General features: G+C 38.2%; 1 protein-coding gene across 5 annotated transcripts in view; it reads left to right on the top strand.

The window, feature by feature from the left end:
- LOC100366422 (TNF receptor-associated factor 2-like) overlaps nucleotides 1-27,020 on the top strand; it is a 57,705-nt gene that overhangs the window by 200 nt on the left and 30,485 nt on the right. For 3 of the 5 annotated variants that reach the window (XM_085491820.1, XM_085491821.1, XM_085491822.1), the window contains exons 2-4: nucleotides 163-263; nucleotides 19,300-19,459; nucleotides 20,873-20,942. In XM_085491820.1, coding sequence (XP_085347946.1) covers nucleotides 19,317-19,459; nucleotides 20,873-20,942 — 213 coding nt within the window. In that variant the 5' untranslated portion in view covers nucleotides 163-263; nucleotides 19,300-19,316. Of the gene's footprint in view, nucleotides 1-162; nucleotides 264-4,623; nucleotides 4,910-15,741; nucleotides 17,582-19,299; nucleotides 19,460-20,872; nucleotides 20,943-27,020 lie in introns of those variants that run through there. The other 2 variants (XM_085491819.1, XM_078014021.2) reach the window with 2 other exon arrangements.

The following is a 27,020-nucleotide window of genomic DNA, read 5'->3' as shown; positions in this document are numbered from 1 at the left end:
CAATTACTTATTGTGAAGAAAACTAATTACGAGTCCAGACTCGACATGTTACCACCATTGTTTGCTTGATCTGATTAGGAGATATTTCTGCGTGGGTTCAATAACGTCGGCAACATTACTTATAACGCTATTTTCAAATACCGAATATCGTTTATTTTACAGAAGAGCACCATGGGCCGAAACGTCCGGCATTCGTAAAATAAACGTCGGGTTAACTTCCTTTTTTTAGTCATTTCATTGGTTTCATCAGACACACAGTTCAGGTTGGTGCAATTTTCTTAAATAAGCCATGGAACTATAAACCCCTAGTTCCATGAATAAGCTTAGCCATTACCACTGCCTACAAATGAAACGTTGTTACACAGAACAGCGACGTTAACGTTGTCACAGTAGTGCGTGGATTTAGTTTGGTTTTGTCTGTTTTCATTTTGTTTTTAAGCAGTTTGTTAATTTATATCGTTTGACTGGCATGACAAGCCACCGCAAATAATTGTGTGTCGTATCGACACGTAATGTCATGGTCGATTACGTGATGGTATTATTATTTTCTCATAAATATTGTCTAGCGATTGCAAAATTGATCACACAATTTTTGTCAATTTCGCGCGTCCGCGAAGTGTGCCACATATATAGTGGAGTGGAGAAATGTTAATTGCTTACCGCTGGTTTTATTTTGAAAATTTAACAGTAGAACTGTTTCTTTTTCAAACCAGTGAATATCCCTGCAACATCAAATCTGCTAAAATTAAACGCAGCTAATATTTCCCCTTTGCAGTAAATATTCCTCGGCCATTTATTTCTGTTTCAGATGTTTTTGAAAAATTATTAATTAAGTTAAGCTTTTTTATAAGTCATCGGTCACTGGTAGCATAGTGGTTGTCGCATCATACTTAAGATCGGTGGACCCAAGTTCAAATCCTACCTTAGGCTGAACACCAAAAGGACCGATCCCTACCCTGGGTGACTGTGCCACAGACTCAATCGGAAGGCCTATTCCACTGGCTGAGATTCATTCACTAACGAATGCGTCTTTGGGCGGTTTGGGAGACCTTGGTTAAGGACGCCAGGATAGCACATTCAATTTGCCATTTGACAGATGGGCGCACAGCCCTGTCATGTAGTCTCAAACATGAACAAGACTTCAGTGGCAAAAATGCACTATGTGTCAGCACTAGCACTTGCAATTTGAACATACAAAAACAAATATCGACATACAATGTCCGAAACTGTCGCCTGGCACAAAAGCAATTTAAAAAACAAATGTAATCATACGACGGAAACCAGCCATTTTCGTTCTATACATTTATTTCCCCGCACAATGCAGCGCTGGGATTACAATTATCATAGATAATCATGGTTGTATTTAGTGTGTTACGACGCGACACTGTATGAAATTCTCTCTCGTGACACCTGAAAAAAACATTTACGTGTGTTCATCCTTATCTGACACCGCTACAGTGGGAAACGCACCCATACATGTCGTCACCATAGAGAACGGCCCGATATGTGGAACACCCACCGTGACTCAGATTCAAGTCCCTGTTTCAATATCCAAATTGTCACTTGTGAATGCGTGTCACGTGTAAGCTCTGAACTTCCTGTTTCCAGAGAATGATGAGGAAAGAGCCGACAGTCAAAGGCGGGCATACTACGAGATTTTGCATAATTTATGACACGTGCACACCTGATTTCGGCGTGGTTTATTATAATTATTATTATTGAATGTAATTCCGAAACATTGGAATAATTCTAGGGAAAACCGCTTGTAACGTTTCGAATCGTCTCCATATCTTGCGAACGTCAGACACAGACATTTTAAATTTGTCGGCCACCGGCGTGAAATTCCCAAAACATCCGGTCATGTATTTCTGGTGAAGCTCTCACTCCTCTGCGATACAACAGACTTTCAGTACTTCTAAACTGACGCTGCAACGAAACGTAGGCCTTCGAAAATTCACACAATAAACATCCGTCGAGAACGAAAGTTTCTGCTCTACTATTTTGTGGATTTGATTAGTTTAGTTTGGGAGTCATAGTTGGGTCAGTGGGGATATCTTCGTGACGTAGATGGCGTGGTTTGCTCATATTTTTCGAGACGCGTCGTTGAAAAGTTGGATAACAGCCAGTGATTAGTTGCGTGACAGCCAACAGACTCATCAAACCTGACACTTGCGCAGTAGAGGCGTCTCAGCGATTGGAACAAAAAAACACAGTTTAGTGGTTTCTGCAGTACAGCGATTATAGATATATCATACATTTTATATTTCAATTTTTCAACTTCATTGATGTACATAACCAAAAAAGAAATGTAATATTTTCTTTACGGTGTCAATAAAGCACTATTCTATATCGAGTGGTAGAGCAAATTCAGACCCGTATTTGTGACGTTGCGTATTTTATTCCAGTATTTTCATGTTAGCAGCATATTATATTTTTTGATAGACTGTCCTAATTAAGACAATACATAGACATTACTATTTTCAATATTATTGAGTTTACATTGGGCAGCGCCCTCTCGAGTTCATTATAGTTATTGTATACACTCTCGTTGTCGTTATTGATTCTTCTTTAGCCATGTTAATAATAAACCCGTAGCGGTTTTGTTACACATGTTTATTGTCTCTATCGCCTATCAATATGTGAAATCGTCTCCATTGATAGAATTTCAAAAAAAATACAAAAACAAAAAAAAACGAAACGAAACGATTAGTGCAGTGCCGCGCGATCGCGTTTTGAGGGTCAACAGAACTTCCGAGTTAACGAACGAGCCACTGCAGACTGCAATTATTTGTTGGCGTCTTTTGCGTAATCCGTAAAAAAATGTTCATGCATTGCTTTTGGGCACATATTTTCAACGCAGTATGTGGCGGGGTTGTGTTCACAAATTCAGGGTGAGGTTAAATTGTCTTGTGTCATCGTACTCATTGTTCACTTCCATGACACTCGGCTCTTCGAACACTCGTGAACTTAGATCATCGAGTTTTGATGATAATTACTTTTAAAATTTTATTATGATATTATCTGTGTTTTTTTTTAGAAATTTAGATAGTATATTGATTGGTTTTCAGAATTTCTAGATTTTTAAGATCAATACAATTGGGGCACTTTTGGCTTAAAACTTGAGCGTCAAAGATGTAGTCATTAATCTAAATTGAAAGGTGTTACCTTATTGAATAAATTTTATATCATGTTAGTACACATGAAAGAGCCATTGGGTCTTCTTCATATACGCACATCACTATTTTCTCTTCCAATCGATGACTTGAAGCGTTTTAGAGATTCTGTATTTAGATTGCTAGAGTCATATCACAGGGACTCTGAGCCCAGGAACTATAATAAACTGTACGACGTCTTCATGAGCGGCCGGGTTGGGGGGGGGGGGGTATCGGCTGGTATATAGTATAGTATATTTTTATTTGACACTAAATAATATATTTTGTTACATTATCTGTGGTCAAAAGACATTAAATATAATAAAATACAAGTACACACACGAGACAAAAGAGAATACATAAAAGACTAAAGTCTAAGTAAAATTACTTATAGTAACATAATATACTGTCAATAAATTTGCTAGCACTATTGGCAATGAACCCATCTCTTGAACTTAAAATTTCTGTAAACATTTGTTGTTTTGATAGTTTAAGTATACTTTCATTATAAATGCTAACTGTATTCAGAAATTCAGTACGAGCATTTGTTATTCCAGTATGGTTACAGTCTAAAAGTGCATGGATTTCATTGCCAATAGCCCCATTATTACAAAGTTGGCACTTTCTGGTATCTAGTGTAAGAAATATACTTTATATGAAATTCAGTAAGAGGTACACTGAGATATAGATTAATTAGTATTATTGCAGATATTTCAATGTGCAGGCTTTTCAAGATTTTTTTTTGTTTTGGTATACCTGACTTTATAAGGTTTAGCCCTTCATAGGTGGACAGACTTGCAAAGCATATCATGTATTTGTTTTGTTTGTTATATCTTCGTTGCGAAGAAATCTTTCCCAGAAGTTTTTAAATTTTGATTCCGTGATTTTGTTTGGTTGACAGATTTTGTTCAAACTTGACAGGCAGGTCGCAATTGTTAGATGAAAACAAAATTAGCAAAACATCTGCCCTGTCGTTGCAATGGCAACGCCCAAAGATCAGAATTATAAATTCCACTGTGTATTACCGGTACACCACATTTCCGAATGCAAAATTATTTCAAAAATGTATTTATTATGTTTTATCTGTTTTTTGTTTGATTTGAACTGTTTTCTTGACCATTAATTTATTTACAATGATTTTTGTGTCAAATCTAAAATATCTGTTACAGTATTCTATTATAATCACGCATGCGTAAATGCATGATTTACGGCAGCCAATCAGAGCGTCAAAGTGGGGGGAACCCCCAACACAGAAAAATCAACGCCCATCAGTGATCGAGATACCGCTAACAAGACTGCGAATTTTACGTAAAATGTTTTGTAATACCTGGTATCACAGTGTGTTCGTTTCGTGCGTTAAAAAATCCACTCAGAGTACCATCTGAATATCATAGAACCCGACACCTTGAATTGTCATTCGTAGTGGCTGTAAACGTATACCATTCTAACGATGTGTGTGGGTACGGCGCCCCTGCCAGTGTGAGCACTGAGCGGAGATTAGCGTGTATCGTTCTGTCACTCACTCCAAGTTAATGAATATTCAATTTTGAGCGTTAATTATATGAAGTACGCAGTAAACACCACCTCAGCCAATTACAGCGATGTTTTGGCTTTGAATTGCTGGGTTGTTATTATTAGTCGTGTACAGTGTTATTCCGTATGTACTTCACTGAATGTTCTCTGCACATTTTTTGACGTATTTTGTGGAAATATCGCGTTGAATTCGAGGAAAAGTCAGTGTATTCGGTTAATATGAGGTGAGTGACCCCAACATATACAACGAAAATAGTGATCACATTTTTGTCTGTACATTTATATTCACTGCGTATGCCATCGAACTGTCAACATGTTTATGTATATATATGGTTTGTTATGACTGTTCTAGATCCGTGCTCTAGTTATGTAACAGGGGCAGTGGGTTTTTGACCTTATCAGGTTTTCTATCGCATATCACACGCAGTTTTCTGAATTATGTCGTAGAATTCAGAGTGTTTTTATGCGTACACGGTACAGCTCATTATACCAATAAGATTTGATCAGGATTTGGTAGAAATTCATGCACATTAATTACCTAATTTGCATGATAATTAGCTAATTTTTAGCTGTTCAATGACTGTTCCACTGATATTTTTACAATCACTCATTGGATTTTGATAAAACTTGGCACATAATTGCTCTGAATTAATGCTAGGTTTTGATTAGTTTTGGGTAAAAATCGGTGCATATTAATTACCTAATTTGCATAATGATTGGTCAATTTTCGGCTTTCCACTGATATCTCAAGTACTAATCATCACATTTCAATGACACTTAGTACATAGATGTCATAGGACGCTGCACAGACCTGATAGTTTTTAGGGTAATATCAGTACACATTAATTACCTAATTTGCATAATGATTGGTAAATTTTCGGCTTTTCCACGGATATCTCAAGTACTAATCATCACATTTCAATGAAACTTGGTACATAGATCCTCTAGGACTATGCAGAGACCTGATTAGTTTTAAGGTAAATAATTGTGCACATGAATTGCATAATTTGCATAATTAATTAATTTTCAGCTTTTCCACTGATATCTCGAGTACTAATCATAACATTTCAATGAAACTTTGTACATAGATACTCAAGGACTATTCAGAGACCTGATTAGTTTTAAGGTAACTAATTGTGCATATAAATTACTTAATTTGCATAATTAATTAATTTTCAGCTTTTCCACTGATATCTCGAGTACTAATCATCACATGTCAATGAAACTTTGTACATGGATGCTGTAGGACAATAGACAGACCTGGTTAATTGTGGGTTAAAATCTGTACATATTAATTACCTAATTTGCATAATAAACCAATTTTAAGCTTTTACACTGATATCTAAAGTACTAATTATTCCATTTCAATGAAACTTAGTACAAAGATGCTCTAGGACAATGTACAAACCTGCTTATAGTTTTGGGTTAAATTCTGTTCATATTAATTCCCTTCCCTAACTGGCATAATTATTCATATTTTTTTGGTTCTAATCACATTTCAATGAAACTTGGCACATAGATGGTCTGTTACTTGCGCAGACCTTATTAGTTTTGCACTCAAATCTGTTCAAATTAATTTCCTAATTTTATAATTTGTTTTCAGCTTTTCCATCAATATCTCAAGTACAAGTAATTTCGAATTAATTTTAATGTTTCTCCAATAAACACAGCACACATGAGTATTTTTCTAATCTTTCTTTGATTTTTGTTTTGTTTTAGGCTGGCATATACCATTAAAAAACTGAGTGCCGTAACGTCTTCAGCAAACGACGAGCTGGCGATTTCCGTGTCAATCATTTGTGTATGTGCGTGCGTTTGACAATAAATAATACTAGTGTCGTCCCGTCCTTTTGTTTTTGATCGTGGATGCGTGTTTTGAGTGCGTAAGCCATATGTCTGTCTGTGGGGATTAATATGTCTGAGTCGCCCGCATACACAACACACTACGATCAAACACTTAGCATGCAGCACGTATCACACGTACAGAAGGAATGTTTTTACCGTTATAACGCCATGGGATTTTTTTTTCATTAAAACATGTTCGTGTTATAACGAGTTTTATTTTTCTTGCAACGAGTTTTTCCTCATAACGTTTCCTCTCCCGATATAAGAAGTGTTATTGCCGTTATAACGAAGTTTTATTTCCATAAAGCGAAATTGTTGTAATGTTTATTATCGTTAAAATGTTTAATGTTATTATAACGAGGTTAATTCTCATTGCAACGAGCTTTATTCTCGTTAAAGTTTATTGTTACGAGTTACTAGTACGTATTATTCTGGGTATAACGAGTGTTATTCTGGTCATCGTGATTTTGTTATTACTGTCGTTATAAGGAGCATTATTCTCGTCACAACGAGTTTTATTGTTATCGTTACAAGTATAATTCTCGCCACAGCGAGTTTTATTGTTATTGTTGCGATTATAATGCTCGTTACAACGAGTTTTATTCTTGTCAACATGAGTTTGTTATTACTGTCATTATAACGAGCATTATTCTCGTTAAAAAATGAGTTTTATTGTTATTGTTACGAGTATAATTCTCGTCACAACGAGTTTTATTGTTATTGTTACGAGTATAATTCTCGCTACAACAAGTTGTATTGTTATTGTTGCGATTATAATGCTCGTTACAACGAGTTTTATTCTTGTCAACATGAGTTTGTTATTACTGTCATTATAACGAGCATTATGCTCGTTAAAAAATGCGTTTTATTGTTATTGTTACGAGTATAATTCTCGCTACAACAAGTTGTATTGTTATTGTTGCGATTATAATGCTCGTTACAACGAGTTTTATCCTTGTCAACATGAGTTTGTTATTACTGTCATTATAACGAGCATTGTGCTCGTTAAAAATGCGTTTTATTGTTATTGTTACGAGTATAATTATCGTCACAACGAGTTTTATTGTTATTGTTACGAGTATAAGTATCGTTACAACGATTTGTTTTGTTATTGTTACGAGTATAATTCTCGTCACAACGAGTTTTATTGTTATTGTTGCGATTATAATGCTCGTTACAACGAGTTTTATCCTTGTCAACATGAGTTTGTTATTACTGTCATTATAACGAGCATTGTGCTCGTTAAAAATGCGTTTTATTGTTATTGTTACGAGTATAATTATCGTCACAACGAGTTTTATTGTTATTGTTACGAGTATAAGTATCGTTACAACGATTTTTTTTGTTATTGTTACGATTATAATGCTCGTTACAACGAGTTTTATTCTTGTCATCATGAGTTTGTTGTTACTGTCATTATAACGAGCATTATTCTCGTTAAAAAATGCGTTTTATTGTTATTGTTACGAGTATAATTCTCGCTACAACAAGTTGTATTGTTGCGATTATAATGCTCGTTACAACGAGTTTTATTCTTGTCAACATGAGATTGTTATTACTGTCATTATAACGAGCATTATTCTCGTTAAAAAAATGCGTTTTATTGTTATTGTTACGAGTATAATTCTCGCTACAACAAGTTGTATTGTTGCGATTATAATGCTCGTTACAACGAGTTTTATTCTTGTCAACATGAGTTTGTTATTACTGTCATTATAACGAGCATTATTCTCGTTAAAAAATGCGTTTTAATGTTATTGTTACGAGTATAATTCTCGTCACAACGAGTTTTATTGTTATTGTTGCGATTATAATGCTCGTTACAACGAGTTTTATTCTTGTCAACATGAGTTTGTTATTACTGTCATTATAACGAGCATTATTCTCGTTAAAAAATGCGTTTTAATGTTATTGTTACGAGTATAATTCTCGCTACAACAAGTTGTATTGTTATTGTTGCGATTATAATGCTCGTTACAACGAGTTTTATTCTTGTCAACATGAGTTTGTTATTACTGTCATTATAACGAGCTTTCTTCTCGTTATAATTAGTTAAATTGTTATTGTTACGAGTATAATTATCGTCACAACGAGTTTTATTGTTATTGTTACGAGTATAATTCTCGCTACAACAAGTTGTATTGTTATTGTTGCGATTATAATGCTCGTTACAACGAGTTTTATTCTTGTCAACATGAGTTTGTTATTACTGTCATTATAACGAGCATTATGCTCGTTAAAAAATGCGTTTTATTGTTATTGTTACGAGTATAATTCTCGCTACAACAAGTTGTATTGTTATTGTTGCGATTATAATGCTCGTTACAACGAGTTTTATCCTTGTCAACATGAGTTTGTTATTACTGTCATTATAACGAGCATTGTGCTCGTTAAAAATGCGTTTTATTGTTATTGTTACGAGTATAATTATCGTCACAACGAGTTTTATTGTTATTGTTACGAGTATAAGTATCGTTACAACGATTTTTTTTGTTATTGTTACGAGTATAATTCTCGTCACAACGAGTTTTATTGTTATTGTTGCGATTATAATGCTCGTTACAACGAGTTTTATTCTTGTCAACATGAGTTTATTACTGTCGTTATAACGAGCATTATTCTCGTTAAAAATGAGTTGTATTGTTATTGTTGCGATTATAATGCTCGTTACAACGAGTTTTATTCTTGTCAACATGAGTTTGTTGTTACTGTCATTATAACGAGCATTATTCTCGTTAAAATGAGTTTTATTGTTATTGTTACGAGTATAATTCTCGTCATAACGAGTTGTATTGTTATTGTTGCGATTATAATGCTCGTTACAACGAGCTTTAATCTCGTCATCATGAGTTTGTTGTTTTTGTCATTATAACGAGCTTTCTTCTCGTTATAATTAGTTAAATTGTTATTGTTACGAGTATAATTCTCGTCACAACGAGTTTTATTGTTATTGTTACGAGTATAATTCTCGCTACAACAAGTTGTATTGTTATTGTTGCGATTATAATGCTCGTTACAACGAGTTTTATTCTTGTCAACATGAGTTTGTTATTACTGTCATTATAACGAGCATTATGCTCGTTAAAAAATGCGTTTTATTGTTATTGTTACGAGTATAATTCTCGCTACAACAAGTTGTATTGTTATTGTTGCGATTATAATGCTCGTTACAACGAGTTTTATCCTTGTCAACATGAGTTTGTTATTACTGTCATTATAACGAGCATTGTGCTCGTTAAAAATGCGTTTTATTGTTATTGTTACGAGTATAATTATCGTCACAACGAGTTTTATTGTTATTGTTACGAGTATAAGTATCGTTACAACGATTTTTTTTGTTATTGTTACGATTATAATGCTCGTTACAACGAGTTTTATTCTTGTCATCATGAGTTTGTTGTTACTGTCATTATAACGAGCATTATTCTCGTTAAAAAATGCGTTTTATTGTTATTGTTACGAGTATAATTCTCGCTACAACAAGTTGTATTGTTGCGATTATAATGCTCGTTACAACGAGTTTTATTCTTGTCAACATGAGATTGTTATTACTGTCATTATAACGAGCATTATTCTCGTTAAAAAATGCGTTTTATTGTTATTGTTACGAGTATAATTCTCGCTACAACAAGTTGTATTGTTGCGATTATAATGCTCGTTACAACGAGTTTTATTCTTGTCAACATGAGTTTGTTATTACTGTCATTATAACGAGCATTATTCTCGTTAAAAAATGCGTTTTAATGTTATTGTTACGAGTATAATTCTCGTCACAACGAGTTTTATTGTTATTGTTGCGATTATAATGCTCGTTACAACGAGTTTTATTCTTGTCAACATGAGTTTGTTATTACTGTCATTATAACGAGCATTATTCTCGTTAAAAAATGCGTTTTAATGTTATTGTTACGAGTATAATTCTCGCTACAACAAGTTGTATTGTTATTGTTGCGATTATAATGCTCGTTACAACGAGTTTTATTCTTGTCAACATGAGTTTGTTATTACTGTCATTATAACGAGCTTTCTTCTCGTTATAATTAGTTAAATTGTTATTGTTACGAGTATAATTATCGTCACAACGAGTTTTATTGTTATTGTTACGAGTATAAGTATCGTTACAACGATTTTTTTTGTTATTGTTACGAGTATAATTCTCGTCACAACGAGTTTTATTGTTATTGTTGCGATTATAATGCTCGTTACAACGAGTTTTATTCTTGTCAACATGAGTTTATTACTGTCGTTATAACGAGCATTATTCTCGTTAAAAATGAGTTGTATTGTTATTGTTGCGATTATAATGCTCGTTACAACGAGTTTTATTCTTGTCAACATGAGTTTGTTGTTACTGTCATTATAACGAGCATTATTCTCGTTAAAATGAGTTTTATTGTTATTGTTACGAGTATAATTCTCGTCATAACGAGTTGTATTGTTATTGTTGCGATTATAATGCTCGTTACAACGAGCTTTAATCTCGTCATCATGAGTTTGTTGTTTTTGTCATTATAACGAGCTTTCTTCTCGTTATAATTAGTTAAATTGTTATTGTTACGAGTATAATTATCGTCACAACGAGTTTTATTGTTATTGTTACGAGTATAAGTATCGTTGCAACGAGTTTTTTTGTAATTGTTGCGATTATAATGCTCGTTACAACGAGCTTTATTCTCGTTATAACGAGCTTTCTTCTCGTTATAATTAGTTTAGTTTATAATTAGTGATTTCTCGGTTTCTCGATATTATTCTCACTGGTTGTATCTTTAAAATGACTAGTACACATTTAAACGAACCTTTTCTCGTTATAACAAATTAATTAATTAATTAATTAATTAATTAATTAATTAATTAATTAATTAATTTATTTATTTATTTATTTATTTATTTATTTATTTATTTATTTATTTATTTATTTATTTATTTATTCAATCAATATCAATCAATCATTTATTTATCTAGCCATACTTATTACGAGTACTTTCAATTAATATTTAAGGTTAGAATGGTTATCAGCATACTAGCGGCGTCCTGTTGGGGCCCATCACAAGACATGCTCCACAAAGAGAACTAATATATTCATTCTGAGTGTGTATGTGTGTGATAGAAATGTTAAGACGAGAAATAATGTTTTTTTTTATTAAACAAATGATTGACATGCAATCACCGAATCGTCGCTGCCTAGATGACACGACACGTGCTGATTGTCACAGTGAATGTACACATACCAGCCTGAAACGAAATTGACAATTGTCGAATTGCGCGTCGTCTTTGTTCCGGTATCTTTATAAATATTTATAAATTTCACAATTCAAACTGAAACGAGAGGTTTCTATTGGCCGATTGAATAACATTGGAACGTTTTCAAATGGCATCGTTGCGGATCGTGCTCGTTGCTAGGCTGGTTTGCCATTGAAATTTATAAACATTTTTAAAGATGAAAGATTGATTTTGTTGTGCCAAGAGTAATAATATGCATATTAATTAAAATTGGTTCCACCTTCGTACTTCATGTTTCTGCAGATAAGGTAGTAGGGACAAAAAGATGTAGGTACGGACGATTTGATCAGCCGGTGGAATGGACGGTGTTTGCACATCATAAGTTCCTTGGGGGACGAACGCTCCTTCGTCTGTACTGGATACTACCTCTATAATATAATCACAACATTAATACACCAACAATCGTGGTGCCCCATGGTATTCTGGTGCTGTCCCAGTGATTGTCAGCTCCACATGTAATGATGGCTTGAGATCGTAACATTGAAAATATGAAAGTGGGCTATAAGGCTAACCCTAAATTTTAAATTACAGGCTATTTACAACGAATACAATGGGAGCGTTTTCCCCGCATTTTAACAATTTGCTGATTTAATACCTCGCTAATGACAGACGATTTAAACGGAACTTGAATATTAAATGGATACATGAAAATAATTCGGATATTTACCGATTCGAACTCATGTGAATTCTGGTTTGTGGGAAAAAAATTTTGATAGCATTTTTGTTTGCATTTACTCGATTGTTTTCAATCTGTAATGTAATTTTCGTATCAGTTCGCAATAACGGAGCCACAAACTGCACGGTCGAACCAGGAGTAGGTACATGAGTCCGATTATTGATAACGTATTAGTCCACGTGACGTGGCGATACAGTAGTGAACTATATTAGAGATCTATGAATGCACGTCTCTCACTAACTAACGTGAACTATATGCAAGCTTCAATATTTAACATTCAAACGTTACATGATTAAATAGAATATTATAAATTTGAAAGCTACATTTATTTAATAACCTCATTACGTTATTATAATTGGCGGTATGTTTGATCAAAGACACTAGAGAAACGGACACGCAACTACGGCAAACATGAAAGGAAGTTCTCTAGTGTCTTTGGTTTAATACATGATTTTTTATGGTAATTTATAGTAACATGTCAGATGAAATATGGACGAAAATATGCATTTTTTTATTGTTTGATAAAGTTATGTTGATGACGAAATTCGATTACGATATGGTTTTGTGTCATACTTTGTGCCATTTTCAGAACCGCAACAGTCAGTGCCCATGCGTACTAAAAAAAATACGTTTCATTGAACGAATATTTAGTTGTGTGTTACACGAACAATTAACCAATGTACCGTCATATTGTATTTTTGATCAAATACATATCGACAATTATTAAAGGGCGGTAGTCATCGTGCCGCGATAAGTTCTATATGGGACTCATAGCGACGTATACAACGCGTGTAAAATACATTGTATATTTACATGAAATTCGAACACGCGCTGCGGGACGACCACCGCGCTTTAACTTCATGTACTGTAGTTATTATATTATATAGGGCACCAACACGTGACACAACATCTATTGAATATATTAACATGCAGAACCAATCATGATGGCGACATCATGGGATCAGATGTCAAGTAATTAATTTGATAAATATAATTTCGGAGCTACTCCGACAAATTTATGATGTGACATAATGCACTCTGAGAGAAACTTTATCTGACCTACGTCATATGACGTGTGACTTTGCTAGTTTTTCCTACATTTTTTGTCAGGACTCAGAGCAAAACAATGTATATAATTTGGTCGCTGGTTGCGCTATTCTGTATAGAGCCGTTCAGATTTTGACTTCGATTTTGTGATACCTCTCTCGACTTTTGTAGATGCAAGACTTAAACATTGAGACGTAACTTAGTATAACAAATGATCTGTTTCCGAAAAATGAATAAAATCACTTCATATAAACTATGCATGTATGGCATAGGAACAGATTTACAATGGTTTGTTCCCATTTTGTTTTTCTTATAATGACTCGCATTGACGTCATTCAAATGGAAGTAGAAGAGCTTCACAATGTCGTTCAAAGCGACAACTGATTGTTTAGTTGGGTCGTCATTATTAGAATATAGCAAATTTCTGAAAACAAAGAACATTACTTTTTTAGCTCCCTTATATGCGAAGCTAATTTGCACATTTATTATCTCATTTCAGGCTTTGTAAGCAAAATCTCATAAACTTCTCGGCAGATTTTGACCACATTTGGGAGGTACCTTGGGATAATGTGTACACATGATTAGTTTTGGAGCCATGATCGTACATATTAAGTAGCTAATTTGCATATTGTCTCATTTCGGCCTGTGTAAGCAAAATCTCAAAAACTTCAGAACGGATTTTTATCAAATTTGTTATATATTGTTACTGAACATCTGATGGCTGATGGTCCTAACATCTATATGCTCTTTCTTCTTTATTTTTATTTCCTAGATATTTTTTTTATGAAATAACAATGATTGCCTGTATTCTGCATTCACACGGAAGCTTTGCTGAGTTTGATTATTTCATTACGTCGCTAGAGGGCGTATAGGAAACTTAAATTGTTTATTGAGTTATAATTTTATTCAAGTTGTCCAAGTTTCATGTTGATTGTTTATTATAATACGTTTTCATATACTGTCATCCTGAGTACGACACTTTATATAAATGTCACGAACTTCCCTGTAAATGACATATGATCAATAAATCATGAGCCCAAAGCCCAGTTTAGAACCAGAAGACGTCATCCATAACGAATCAGTCACATGCGAGACTTCCAGGGGACTACTAGTACTAAAAATTACTCAAATGTCTACTCTTTTCCCCTTTTAATGCCATTTTTGTGTTGGTTTTAAAAAAAATATACATAATTTTTAATTGCCAGCAGGTCTTATTCCTCATTTTATAAAAATGGGGAAATGGTGCGGGTTCGTTGTGAGGAATGTCACACACGTTGACTTCAAAAATGTGAACGGTTCCCCTGACAACCTCTAACGGTATTGGTTTGACGTCACAGAAGACATAACAATAATACTGCCATTACTGGTAATTAGAAACACTGATATTGGAAATTTCAAACAATCCTCCAACCATTATTTGTTATGCAATTTCTTACGTAGGCGCCCTAGAAGCAATTCGAAAATACATTGATGTGACGGGGTACATCATGTATCCGTGTATGTTTTGTCATTAAATATGGAGTAAGCTGAGTGTGTTCATTACGTCATTCTTTAATTAGAGCTCCTCGATACAGTTTCATGAAAGTCTTTAGAATGTATTTATTGTTTGCTAATGGATTACTTATTGCTATGTATTAATAAGTGATATGTGACAAAAACAATCATTTTTTTTAGATAAACGTGATATTATTTTACGCGAATTGCGAATATATAATATGAGACTTTATAACGAAAAAACATAACACGATCTGTTCAATTTTCCCCATATTTTCTGAAACTCGAAACAATGCGCTGGGGACTATATTTGTTGTATATATTTGTTTGACCCGCTATGCTAATACATGAACTCGGAAATGACTCATCATGACGAGTTTCCTGTTATACGAAAGTCGGATATAGCGATGTTAGCGAGCATAACTGAATTTGACGTTGAATCCGACATCAATACGATACCTTTCAGTGCGATAGAGTGAACAAATGTATTTTTTCCGACTAGTTATGTAGGCCTTGGCACATAGGTAAGGACAGGCGTGCATATTCCAGTTTATTTGCATCAAGAAGAATCAATAATGTAATTGGGACAGTTTGGAATAAGGGGAATATTGAGGCATGTATTCAAATTAAAATACACACTTTGGTTGTTGTTTTTTTTTTTTTTTTTTTTTTTGTGGTTTTACAAAAAAATCTTTATAAAAAATAAGTAGGAATGGTAGGAATGATTTAATTTTGTTTTGATTTTCTCGGTTCTACTGAAAGCTCAATAAAAGTATATCATAACCATAATTTTCCTTTAGGTACACAAATATTCTTATGGCTTGTACCTTTACTGTCATCATGTAGTATTTCTGTGCTATGCATTCAAGGGTTTGTTCTACGTGTGTTACTGTTTCCAGAAGGCCGTTATCGTTCTGAGATTTGTAGTTGTTCCTATCAAATTTTCTAAACATTTTTGATGCCTGTTGCCCAGTCATATTTACCCTTTTTGTCAAGATGTAACCATATTTTGTAGGCTTCATATACTAGCAAATTTGGATTAGATTAATTTATTTTGATCCAATATTGTATCATAAATTTTAAATTTGCAACTAGGAGAGGGTATCTTCCCGGCTCTAGCAGGCTGTAATATTATTTGCTTTTCTATTGACTTTCAGAATCAGAATGAAATGACAGTTTATCGGTAATCAACGAAACAAGGGTTCTACACGAACAATTTTGTACATGTGAGGCCCTTGTTTCGCTGATTACAGATTTCCGATTTGTTTTTTGGTTTGGTATACCTCCTGTTTCAATTTTTAGTTTATGGTTGCTCAGACGGAACCTACTGAGACATTCGGGTAGTTCGGCATTCTTTATTTTAATCACGTAATTTTCTAAAATAAATTCATTTTTTAATTGTTTGTACGTTCTGAGTTTATTCCTTCTGTTATTATTATTTTGGTTATCATCAGTCCCTATGTTAATTCCCCTTTTCCAGTATAATTTATATATATATTTTTTCAATTTGCAAACTTAATTTCTTGATTTCTCTGTCGTTTAGTACAGTTGTTGTTTCGATCATTTGTGGTTGGTTTATTTCAGTTAACAGTGTAGTTATGGCACTGTATCATTTGCTGTTTAATTGTATATTCATATTCTGTCTCCCTTACCAAGTCATTTGATGTATTTTTTGATGAATAAGACAAGTGGATATGTTCCCAGTTCCCCATAAATACCCAAAATAGATGTGTTTTTTCCTTTTACTCCTAAAACGAAACGACAACAGTTGAGGTGAATTTCTTCCAAACTTGATTTGTATCTACTTTCGTGACTTCCGTAATTTAGTGTGGGTCTAATTAGTTTATCCATGGAAGGTACTAACGTTAGTTGTCTGATGTGCGACAATCTCTCCTAAATCCAAATTGCATTTTAAAAATAATATTATTTTTTGTTATTCTTTGGTTAATTACTATATGCTGTAATATAGACTCGTCCAGAGTGGCCGCGATCACAGCAACACACAAGTCGGCGCCAGTGAGATTCGAAAACCAACTGTTTAGTCGGAACCCAAGCAGTTAGCTGCTGGGATACTTCTAAGGCCACAGCGTCTTGTAACGTTTCTAAGTGAGTATTACCAAGGCGAGGTAAAATCTGCGAGTACCGAAGTTACGAAAAGGGATTCGGAAGACACTAATTTCATGATGAAATCTTCACTCGGTGTCAGTTAATTCACTAATTACCTTTACAAAATCATATCACTGTGAGCAGGGATATTTTACTTACCCGATTTAATAAATACCGTTTTTAGAATTAGCACTAAAGAGTCGGAAAAATGCATTTTCGACCGTAAAATTACTTCCGAATGACACTCTCTTTACGTCTCCATCTTGAATTAAAGATAAACAAGTAAAGACAACGCCCACTTGTCGCTGATTGGCTAATAAAGTGGGCGCTGTCCTTTTACCGTTGTTTTGTGATTGGTCATTTGACCCGATGGAATTTCCCCAATCATCTTTTCTGGCGGTTGATTTGACTTCATACTGGTTAGGGAAACAAGTGCCCAGCAAAATAGGTAAAATGTGCTTTGTTTGGTCTTAATATATACTCTGTCGCAGCCAGGATTATAGTCTTGGCTGTCTTGTAGGTGTTCTTCTTCAGAATAAAGAAGGAGACACACACACAAGTTATCAGCCTGTTACTGCCTGTAGGCATGGAAGGTACTAACGGATCATACAGTAGGTTAGTGGTGAGGTGCCACTTTTTATTGCGTAACACATCAACCCCTGCTACATGCCGGTCCACGTGATGCCAGTCGATACGGTCACTGCACAGTCAGCTGGCGCGCACGTGATAATAAAATAAATGCGATATTTACTATATGGGGGCCGCCATTTTGGATACGGCATGAAACTGAAGTTTTATTTAGTTTTATGCTGCATTCAAGATGGCGGCCCCATATAGCATATTGAAACTCTTAAAATTCCTCAGAAGAAATTAAAATAGTTACACTAACTGCTATAAAACATACATATTTTACAAAAATTACTATCTAATGCACGACAATAGTTTTAAAAAAAACAACAAAAAACCAAAAAAACTTCAATTAAAAAAAAAATTATTGATATATGTAGGTAATAATATTGAAAAAAAAATAGATGAAAATATAATAATACAAAAAAATAGCAATATACAGTAAATCAATGAAACATGGAACAGGCTAAATGAGAAAAAAAAACGTATTAAAGGAGAAAAGTATTTATGTTAATTTGCCAGGAGATGTTGCTGTCTAAGGTTTGAGTTATTTTTGATAAATTGGGCAACTAGTATTTGTACATTCAGGTTTGTATCACCCATTAATTTAAAAAAATGTTTGTAGTCACTCGTATTCGTGAAGTTTATAATGTGTTTACCGGTAGTAGTCCCTACAAATAGTGCTTTTCATGATTTTTCGTAAAAGGGGCATTTAATCATGAAATGGTACTCATCTTCTACTTTGTTATTTAAACACATAAACATAGTAAATAACACATTCATTTTTTTTTATCATGTGTGCGCCAGCTGACTGGGTCACTGTACTGCCTCATAATACTTTCTCATAATTTTCATAATGATCTGATAATATTTGAGTTGTGTTTCATTATTTCGAGGAGGCTACATTATTAAAAACTTATCATTAATGTGGGTGAACATTATTGCTAAATGTTGTTGACATTGTGCATACTGTCACTGTACATGTAGTTGTTGTGTGGAAATGTCATCCCTCTTACGGCAATAAGCACTAATAAACCACCCAGACCACACTCCACGACTAAAAAAAACACTAATAAAGTACACACCATATATGTTGATTCTGAAGGCATGAATGACTTTTTTTGGAAATTTCTAAAATATTTTAAAACCTTTACCCCTGGTAGACTTTGGACTTCATTCAAATCCAAAGATTACACTTTCATTGGCTATAGCCATTTTGTTTAAATACCCATTACCAAAGAGTCTTTGCGGGTTTCCTTCAATTATGGCTATATATTTTACTGCCATGTATTGATGTTATATATTGGTGGTATGCATTCGTTGTAATTGGTCAAGTTGTTTTCAGCTGCGCCATTTGCAATTAATTAAACATTTATAAATATTCTGTATATATTGGTTTTGTATATATTGTTTTATTTTCTTAATATTGAATGTATGAATTTTTCTACTTTATATCCTGCAATAAAGATTTAATTAATTAAATTAAAATAATAATTAATTAAATTATCATATTTCTTTGTTCTTACATGTGCACCCCAGTCACTATAACTTTCATAATGCCTGGATACTCGAAACTTATTTGTAAAAATAAAATAGAAGAAAAGTATTTGTGTACTAAGTGTGAATTGATTTTACGTGATGCTGTTCAAACTTACTGCGGTCATCGATATTGTCGAAGTTGTGTGGACATCATTTTAAGGTATTGTACATTAAATGCGATTCTCGGCAAAGAACATTTTTGAAAGTCGAGAAAGTTCTTTAATTGAGGGTCTCAGTCTACTGCATCTAGCCTTCTTATTTAATAGTCACTCCAATTTCTTTCAATTTGTTTAAAGCGCGTTAGTCGTCGCATGTGCGACATTTGTGTTGATAAACATTGATTTTCCCACAATCCAATGCACTCTTCAAAAGGAAATCACAAGTGTGAGGTTTGACTTTGGCGCGACTTGCACTTATTCCCGCTGGTGACTCCTTCGAAACCTTCCAATAACACGAAAATTAATTAATTAAAGTTTGGAAACGTCTCAGTTCTTACTCGTTGATCTGCGCAACAGTCAAAGTCGCGACGACTACCGCGCTTTAAGCTAGATATTAACAAGTTAGACAAAGTGTGTACTGACAGCCAGTTGACCACGGAATTAAAATTAATGATATCGTCCACCAGGTGCATTGATGGGATTATGGGTAATACTGGCAAAATATTTAGTTTTGTTTCATTTTCCGTGCTGAAGCACAGCAGCTAGGTAGGTACTAGGGAAACCGCTGATGATATTTGCAGGGGTCACTCTTTATTTAACCAAATGTACCTTCTTTTTAATAGACTTGCCATGGAATTGATGGCGATGAATTTTTTCATCAGTCAGAAATGTACTAAGACGATAAACAACGCTGCTAAGATGACAAATCTGTCCTTATGTCCTTATCTGTCCTTAGCAACACGAGCGTGGTGGCGAATGAATTCTTTCTCTGCCGATCGTCACCCAGTTTCCTGGCATCGAAATCCCCATTAACACAAATCTCACAATGGAAGAAACTCTCACACCCACAGCCACAGGCATATGACACAGATATTGTTGACAGCCAGAACATCATGGCGTCTTTGGCGATTTTGAGGATCAAAACATCCTTTCTCTCCATACTAATGAAACTATAACTCACATGACAACACCCAAATTTACAGCTTGTGTCTTCTGAAAAACTAAATATTCTACAGGTATTATGCTTAATTCCAGACGGTCCCTTGCACCTCGTGGGTGATTCTATTATTTTTAATTCTAAATGTCAACTGGCTGGCAGTAATGAGACCCATTTTGTCTAACTTTGACAAATGTCTAACTTAAACAATAGTGGTATTAATTGAAGTGACACCATAAACAGACCCTTGCCCCTAGATTTAAATTAGTTTTCATTGGCTGATAATGTCTTTATAAGTCTGTGATTCTTTTCCTCAGTCATGGTCAGTTTACTGTGATTGGTCATTTGAAATTTATAAAAAATTTATGTAAAAAAAACAAAACATTCAAGACTAAGTGAGATTCAGTCTATTCTTGTTGGCTACAATATATATTTATTTCATTTTTATAAGTGTCATCCTTTTTTTGTGTGTTTTCAGCAAACCTGGGACTCACACCTGTCTGGTATGTGGGGAGGGAGATGCTGAGAGTATCATTGTATCAGATCAGGTATTGGAATTACATTCTGTTTTTTTAGTTTACACCGGAGTTGAAGGGTGATGGTCATCTCGCAGCGTATACGTAGTTCATATAAACAATGTATTTTACATGCATGTTGTATGTATGTTGATTTCCTTATTGCGACGACCACAACCCTTTAAAGGAAAACAAACATGTTTATTCAAATTGGATTGGTTATAGGAATGTACGCCTCAGACCGCCTATGATTATATAATTGTCAGTTTGTCCAGTCACATCATTAAGCTCTGACAATATGTAACTGCTATTTTAGAAGAATTAAGATTCATCAGCTTTACTGTGAGAGTATTTTCATCCGCCATTGCCGTCCGTCTGTCGGCCATTATGCAAATAATAGGACTTCTTCTCCACTCTTTGGTTTGATATGTCCTATATCTAACTAGTATAATCAGTGCGATTTGTTTCGCGGTGTTATTCATGGATACCACGTAGTACATTATATTTTTCTATTACTGATTTTGATACAGTGTAGAGTACTTGTCAATTGTTTTTTGTTGTTGTTTTTAATGAATTGTTTTGTCAGTCATTTTTTTGTATTCTTGGACTTGTAAATTTCCCTACACATTTTTTCTGTAAAGATCTATGGTGGCGTATGTTATTTCTATTATCCTACATCACCTGGCATGCAATATGTTTTTTTTCTCTTCTCTTTTGTTGCAAAATTGTCCACCCCTCCTTAATTATGAGAAAGTGAAAGTTCTTTTGTGGTTTAGTTTGAGATGTTGAATTGTTATAGTCGGAATTATGTAGTCTCAACATCCTGTGTTTGTGTGTTTGAAAGTGAAATTCACTACGTTCAATTACCCACCATAGACTCCGGTCAGTCAAAATGACTATTTTGAACTGTAGGCATTAATCAGCGATTCTGCTGGTGACGGAGAGATAGAATCCAGGTCAGGGGAAGCCCCATGACCTCAAGTAAGCAAATAACACCGAATAAACGGCAAGGTAAAGACTATGACTATGCCACCGGCCGAGGGGAAGACGTGTAGTGGCGTGAAGCTAGGCGATTAGGTGCCGTACGCGAGCGCCGGTTCGAGTCACGCACGCAGTACGTGTTTACTATAATTAGACATAGTCTTTACCTTGCCGTTTATTCGGTGTTATTTGCTTACTTTACTTCCTATGTCGACAGCAACTATGACTTTAGACCCATGACCTCAAGATTCTTTTACCCCTTACGTCACGAACCCACGTGACCGAGGCCACCTGGCAACGCCACAGGTAGCCGTCCATCACTCTTAATTTCTCTCCGCCTCGAGTGGAGATGAAATTTAGCGAGCTCTGCTGGATCGCCTGCTTTTTTTTTTTCCTGTCCGGATTTATAGCTTGGGTTGTTGCCGCTGCTCGGCATCCGACATGGTAGCTGGTAGGATAAGTTTTCCTTGTCTTTTTTTACCCTCGTGTCGTTTTCCCCTTTGTGTGTAGTATTTTTCACAGCAAAGAAATCAAAATCCGGCGCCACTACGTAGTCACATGTTGATTTCATGGCGGCACCTTTTACAACTGTAATTCGTTTCCCTCATGCATGTCGTCTTTTATTTTTAATGTATTTAGCAATATATAGGTGTAATGACAGCACCAGGGCTCGCTGCCGTTTTTCTTTCCGGTCTCCTCGTGTTTCGAGTCGACCGTGCAGTGGTTATATTCAGAATTTACCAGCATAGAAACCGCATCCGAGATACTTTGTCGTAGCTACGTGCGGGTTTCGGGGTTTTTGCGTGAAAGCGTGTTTTTTTCACTGGAGTTCTTAGGCCTGAGATTTTCTTTCAGAGCCATCAAGATCGCTGAGACTGCATGACCGCGTCACAGCAAGGTCGCGCGTCCAGTAAACAAATCGGTTAAAGCATGGATGTACTAAGTACATCCATGGTTAAAGTGAGTTGCGTGTTTTGCATGAGTGGAAAGTCCTCACGCTCGGCTACTGGTACTTCATGTACCGGGACGTCGAGTAAGAGGCCCGACGGTGGAGGTACCGATATTTTTCTCGGTCTCCTCCGCTGATCGGAGGGCATCCTCACAGTCTGTTTTTTTCAGGCGGTGGTTTACCCGATTTTACCGGCTGCAGCGAGGCTGTGCCCCTGGAGGCTTTCCTCCTATGGGGCCCGTTGCAGGTCTCTTTGTGGACCCTTCCTCGCACGGCACCGGGTTTGCCTCCGAGTTGAGGGCTTTGGTCGAAGGACTGTCGGGGCAATTGCGTCCCTGGCAGGCCGGGTAGATCAGACGCAGTCGGAGCGAGCTGTCTCCACTGTGTCCCCTCGGTGGGCAAGCAGGAAGAGGCACGAAAGCATGTTTGCATTCAAACACGTTTCTTCCGGGGAACCCCCCGTTCCCAGTCACGGCTCTCCCACTATTTTGGAGGGTGGCCGAGGCTCAGGCTAATTGCACCGGTCCTTCTCTGGATCCGCGGGCACTGAATGCCAACGGGGTGCTGGCAGCCAAGTCTCCGATCTCGGGACAGGGCTTTCAGGGCAGGGCACGCGTTGACCCCCCCACTTTCAGCCAGCTAGGGTTCGTCACGCGGTAACGGTACAACGGTAACGAATTTATCCTTGTGTCCGGTCCCCGCTGTGGGTTTTGACTCCTTTCTTACCGGCCCACGGGCGTCCCCAGAGGGAACTGACCCTGTCATGAGACGCACAGTCGAACACGCTCCCTCTCACATATTTTAAGTTAGAGGAGACGCAGTTCACTTGCGTTGGATACAGCCGGTACTCCGGGCGGTCCCTCAGAGTCTTCCATCTATATGACTCGGTGAGCCACGCTTTTGGGGTGAGGCGGAGTATCATCGATCCCAGTGATACGATGTATATACCCCCACCCTTGATCCTAAAGCGACCACCTAAGGTTGCTTCAACGCTTATGGGATCACGGGCGTCGGGATCCAAAGCAACCCCGTCGGCACATCTCTCCCCTGTCCGTCTGAGTGCGGAGTGGGGCGCAGAGCACGCAAACGGTGTTGATGGGCAGCGTTGGTCAGCCGCGGAGGATGTAATGCTTAAGGCCCCCGGGTGGGGATAACGTTGGGCAACATTTCCCACTGGACCAAACGCTACCCGGTCGGTGTATTTCGGGATCAGACCCCATAGCGTGGGATGAGACCAAAACACCCCCAACCGGATTCCAAGGCTCCTTCCCCAGACCCCGGTACCATGAATTTGGCAAACCGGGCAAAGGGGGATAGCCGCGTTCCATGTGTGTCTTTGCCAATTGAGGACGACCCATCTAGCCCTGAGGGCAGAGTTGCTTGAGCGCATTATTATGCGTGCCCAGCACTCTGGTGACCTTGGAGGCAGAACGCACCAGCCTCCTAGACCAGGCGACATTTTTACTGGTGGGCCACCGCACATCTACGTGCGACACCCCCTAGTGTTGCCTGGCTCGCTTGGCCAGGGCCACTACTGTGCTACGAGACCCGGCCTTAGACGCATGTGTTTTCGCTGACAAGCTGAGCCGGGGTACGTCCCCACCTCAGTGACGCAGACTGGATACCCTCCACCCTCTTTGTTCAGGGAATGGTGGGTACAGTCTCGGAGCTTCGGAGTGCAATGAACCAGAGGGTTCAGATTGAATCCGCTAGCCAGTTGGTCCTGTCATGGGCAAGCGGAGGGCACCCCAAGCACAGAAAACACAACGCCCTAGGGTGTTGCCCGCTAGCCAGAGTCAGCCAGGAGGCAAGCGCTTATACCCTTCCATGGGAGGGAAGGGTAGTGGCGTGCCCCCAGGGAGGTAAGAGCCAGGTGGTGGCTCCTCACCCTCTCTGGGCGGATGTCTACCCGGCAGCAGGGGAAGCATGTTTGACGCTCACCTCTGCAACCGGGGGAGACAGGCACGTGTTCGGTGAGTGGCCAGGTCACAACTTAGTGACTACTTCAGGCCTTGGGGAACTCGCCTCATGGGGGAAGGGAGCACCCTCCCCCCTTGCAACTGCCGAACACATGGCCACACATCCCTGTCGTACACAGATTGCGCCGGTGTAGTCCGGTTTGGAGACGGCGGGTGAACGACCCCTGGACCTTCCCAGGTGGTGACATCCATTTACGGCATACCGCTGAAATCGCCACTTCCCCCCGTCAGTGTCTCCCCTGTTGGGCACTGCCAGGGGACTCCCGCAAGGCGGGAGCAATCAGACAGGAAGTAGCAGTTTGCTGGGGAAAGACGCCATACACAGGGTACATCAGCCGGAACTAAGTCCAGGCTTCTACCCAAATGTGTTCGTAGTACCAAATCTACAAGTGGCAGGCGTCCAGTTTTCGACCTAGACAGACTGAATCAGTACGTGCCCCTCAATCGGTTTCTACATGGAGACACCATTCAGGGTTCTTCTCTCCATCCACCGTTTTGACTGGCTAGCCCCGCTAGATTTAAGCGGGGCCTACCTGCACGTACCGATGCACCTAGCGAGTTGCCATCTCCTTCGAATCGCCCAGCTGGGCTAAGTATTTGAACTTCGGTGCCCCCCCTCCGTTCGGGTTAGGCACAGCGCCTTGCGTGTTCACCAGAGGGATGAAACAGGTAGTGCTGCTGCTTCACCAGACTACTGGATACCAACAACCCGGGCAAGGGGTAATAGCCAAACGCATCAGGCTAACACAGGATTTACTTCACCAGCTGGGCTCGTTAGTAAATCGACAAGTCCCACCTCGAGCCAACGCGCAGTTGGTGTCCCTGGGCATGGAGTTTTGACACAGAGGTAAGCTTGGCTTAGCTATTTCAAGCATATTGCTTAGCGCTAAGCAGCCTAGCCGAATGCCTAGTCAGCGTTCCCTCGATGTCCCTCCGTGAACTAATGCGGATCATCGGAATGATGACCTCCGTTCGAAGGGTCGTTCCCCAGGCCGCACTACGCAGCCGCCCGGTATAACACTTGTTATATCGCCGAGCTCTTCTATGGGAACTAGATAGGCGGGTTTTGATCTCGGACCAAGTGAAGGAAGCCCTGCCCTGGTGGTCGTCACTGACCAACCTCGGGCAGAGGGGCCCCCTTGGACCCGCTCGCCGCAGGCATGACTCTGGTAACAAATGCCCCCCCCCAGGGTTGGGGAGTGCATCTATTGGACGAATAAGCCCAAAGATATGGCTCCCGCATAGTTTTGGGACCACCATATCAACCGGCTCGAACTGTGAGCAGTGTACAATTAGCACTACCACGCTTTCTACCCGTAGTTCGAGACCACAGAGTCCTGCTCCGCACAGACAACGCAGCGGTGGTCTCCTTCAAGAAGGAGGGGGGGACGCATTCCCCATCGTTGTCAGTCCTAGCGGAGCAAAATCCTCCTTTGGTGCCTGGAATACAATGGGGAGCTAACCGCACACCACCTTCCACGGGTGAGGAACAGTCTGGCGACGCCCTTTCAGGGCGACTCCGTCTCCAGAACACGGAGTGGCTGATACCCCAGTGGGTAGCCTCCAGGCTGTTTCGGCTGTGGACGGTCCAAGGTTAGACTGTTTGCCGCACCCCGGAACACCAAGCTCCCGACGTACGTAACTCTCCTGCTGACTCCAGGAGCCTGGGCCAGGGTCGCTTTGCTACCCCCCGGATCCACTTAGTTGTGTACGCTTTTCCTCCCTTCCCGCTAGTCCACCGGGCACCGGAGAAGACTTCGACAGGTGCACACCTGCATATTATCATTGGTTGCACCCAATTGGCCGAACAGGGCCTAGTTTCCACTTCTGTCGGAAACGATAGTCGAAACACCAGCAGTGCTTCCGGACTTACCGGACATGCCGTCCCCACCAGACGGCGCACTACCACGAGCCCAGCGGGTATCACTTACCCGCATAGAGGCTCTCATTAGACCCGCCCATACGAAAGCTTTATCTGAGCGGGCTGCCAACGTTCTGGCCAGGGCGAACTGGGATTCCACCAATACAGCCTACATTTCTAGGCTGCGAGCATACACTGGTTAGTGTAGCGGAAGGGAGATTGATCGATACCATCCCTCTATTGGCCAGGTAGCAGGCTCCTTCGTCCACCTGTTTGACGAAGTGGGTTTGTCCTACGCGGCGATCGTTGGCTACAGGTCGGCCTTGTGCCCCACCATTCAA

Source organism: Saccoglossus kowalevskii, chromosome 17, assembly GCF_978046115.1.
Source record: "Saccoglossus kowalevskii chromosome 17, keSacKowa6.1, whole genome shotgun sequence".
Taxonomy (NCBI): Eukaryota; Metazoa; Hemichordata; class Enteropneusta; family Harrimaniidae; genus Saccoglossus; species Saccoglossus kowalevskii.
The sequence above is the reverse complement of the archived record's forward strand: the minus strand, read 5'-3'. Positions and strand labels throughout refer to the sequence as shown.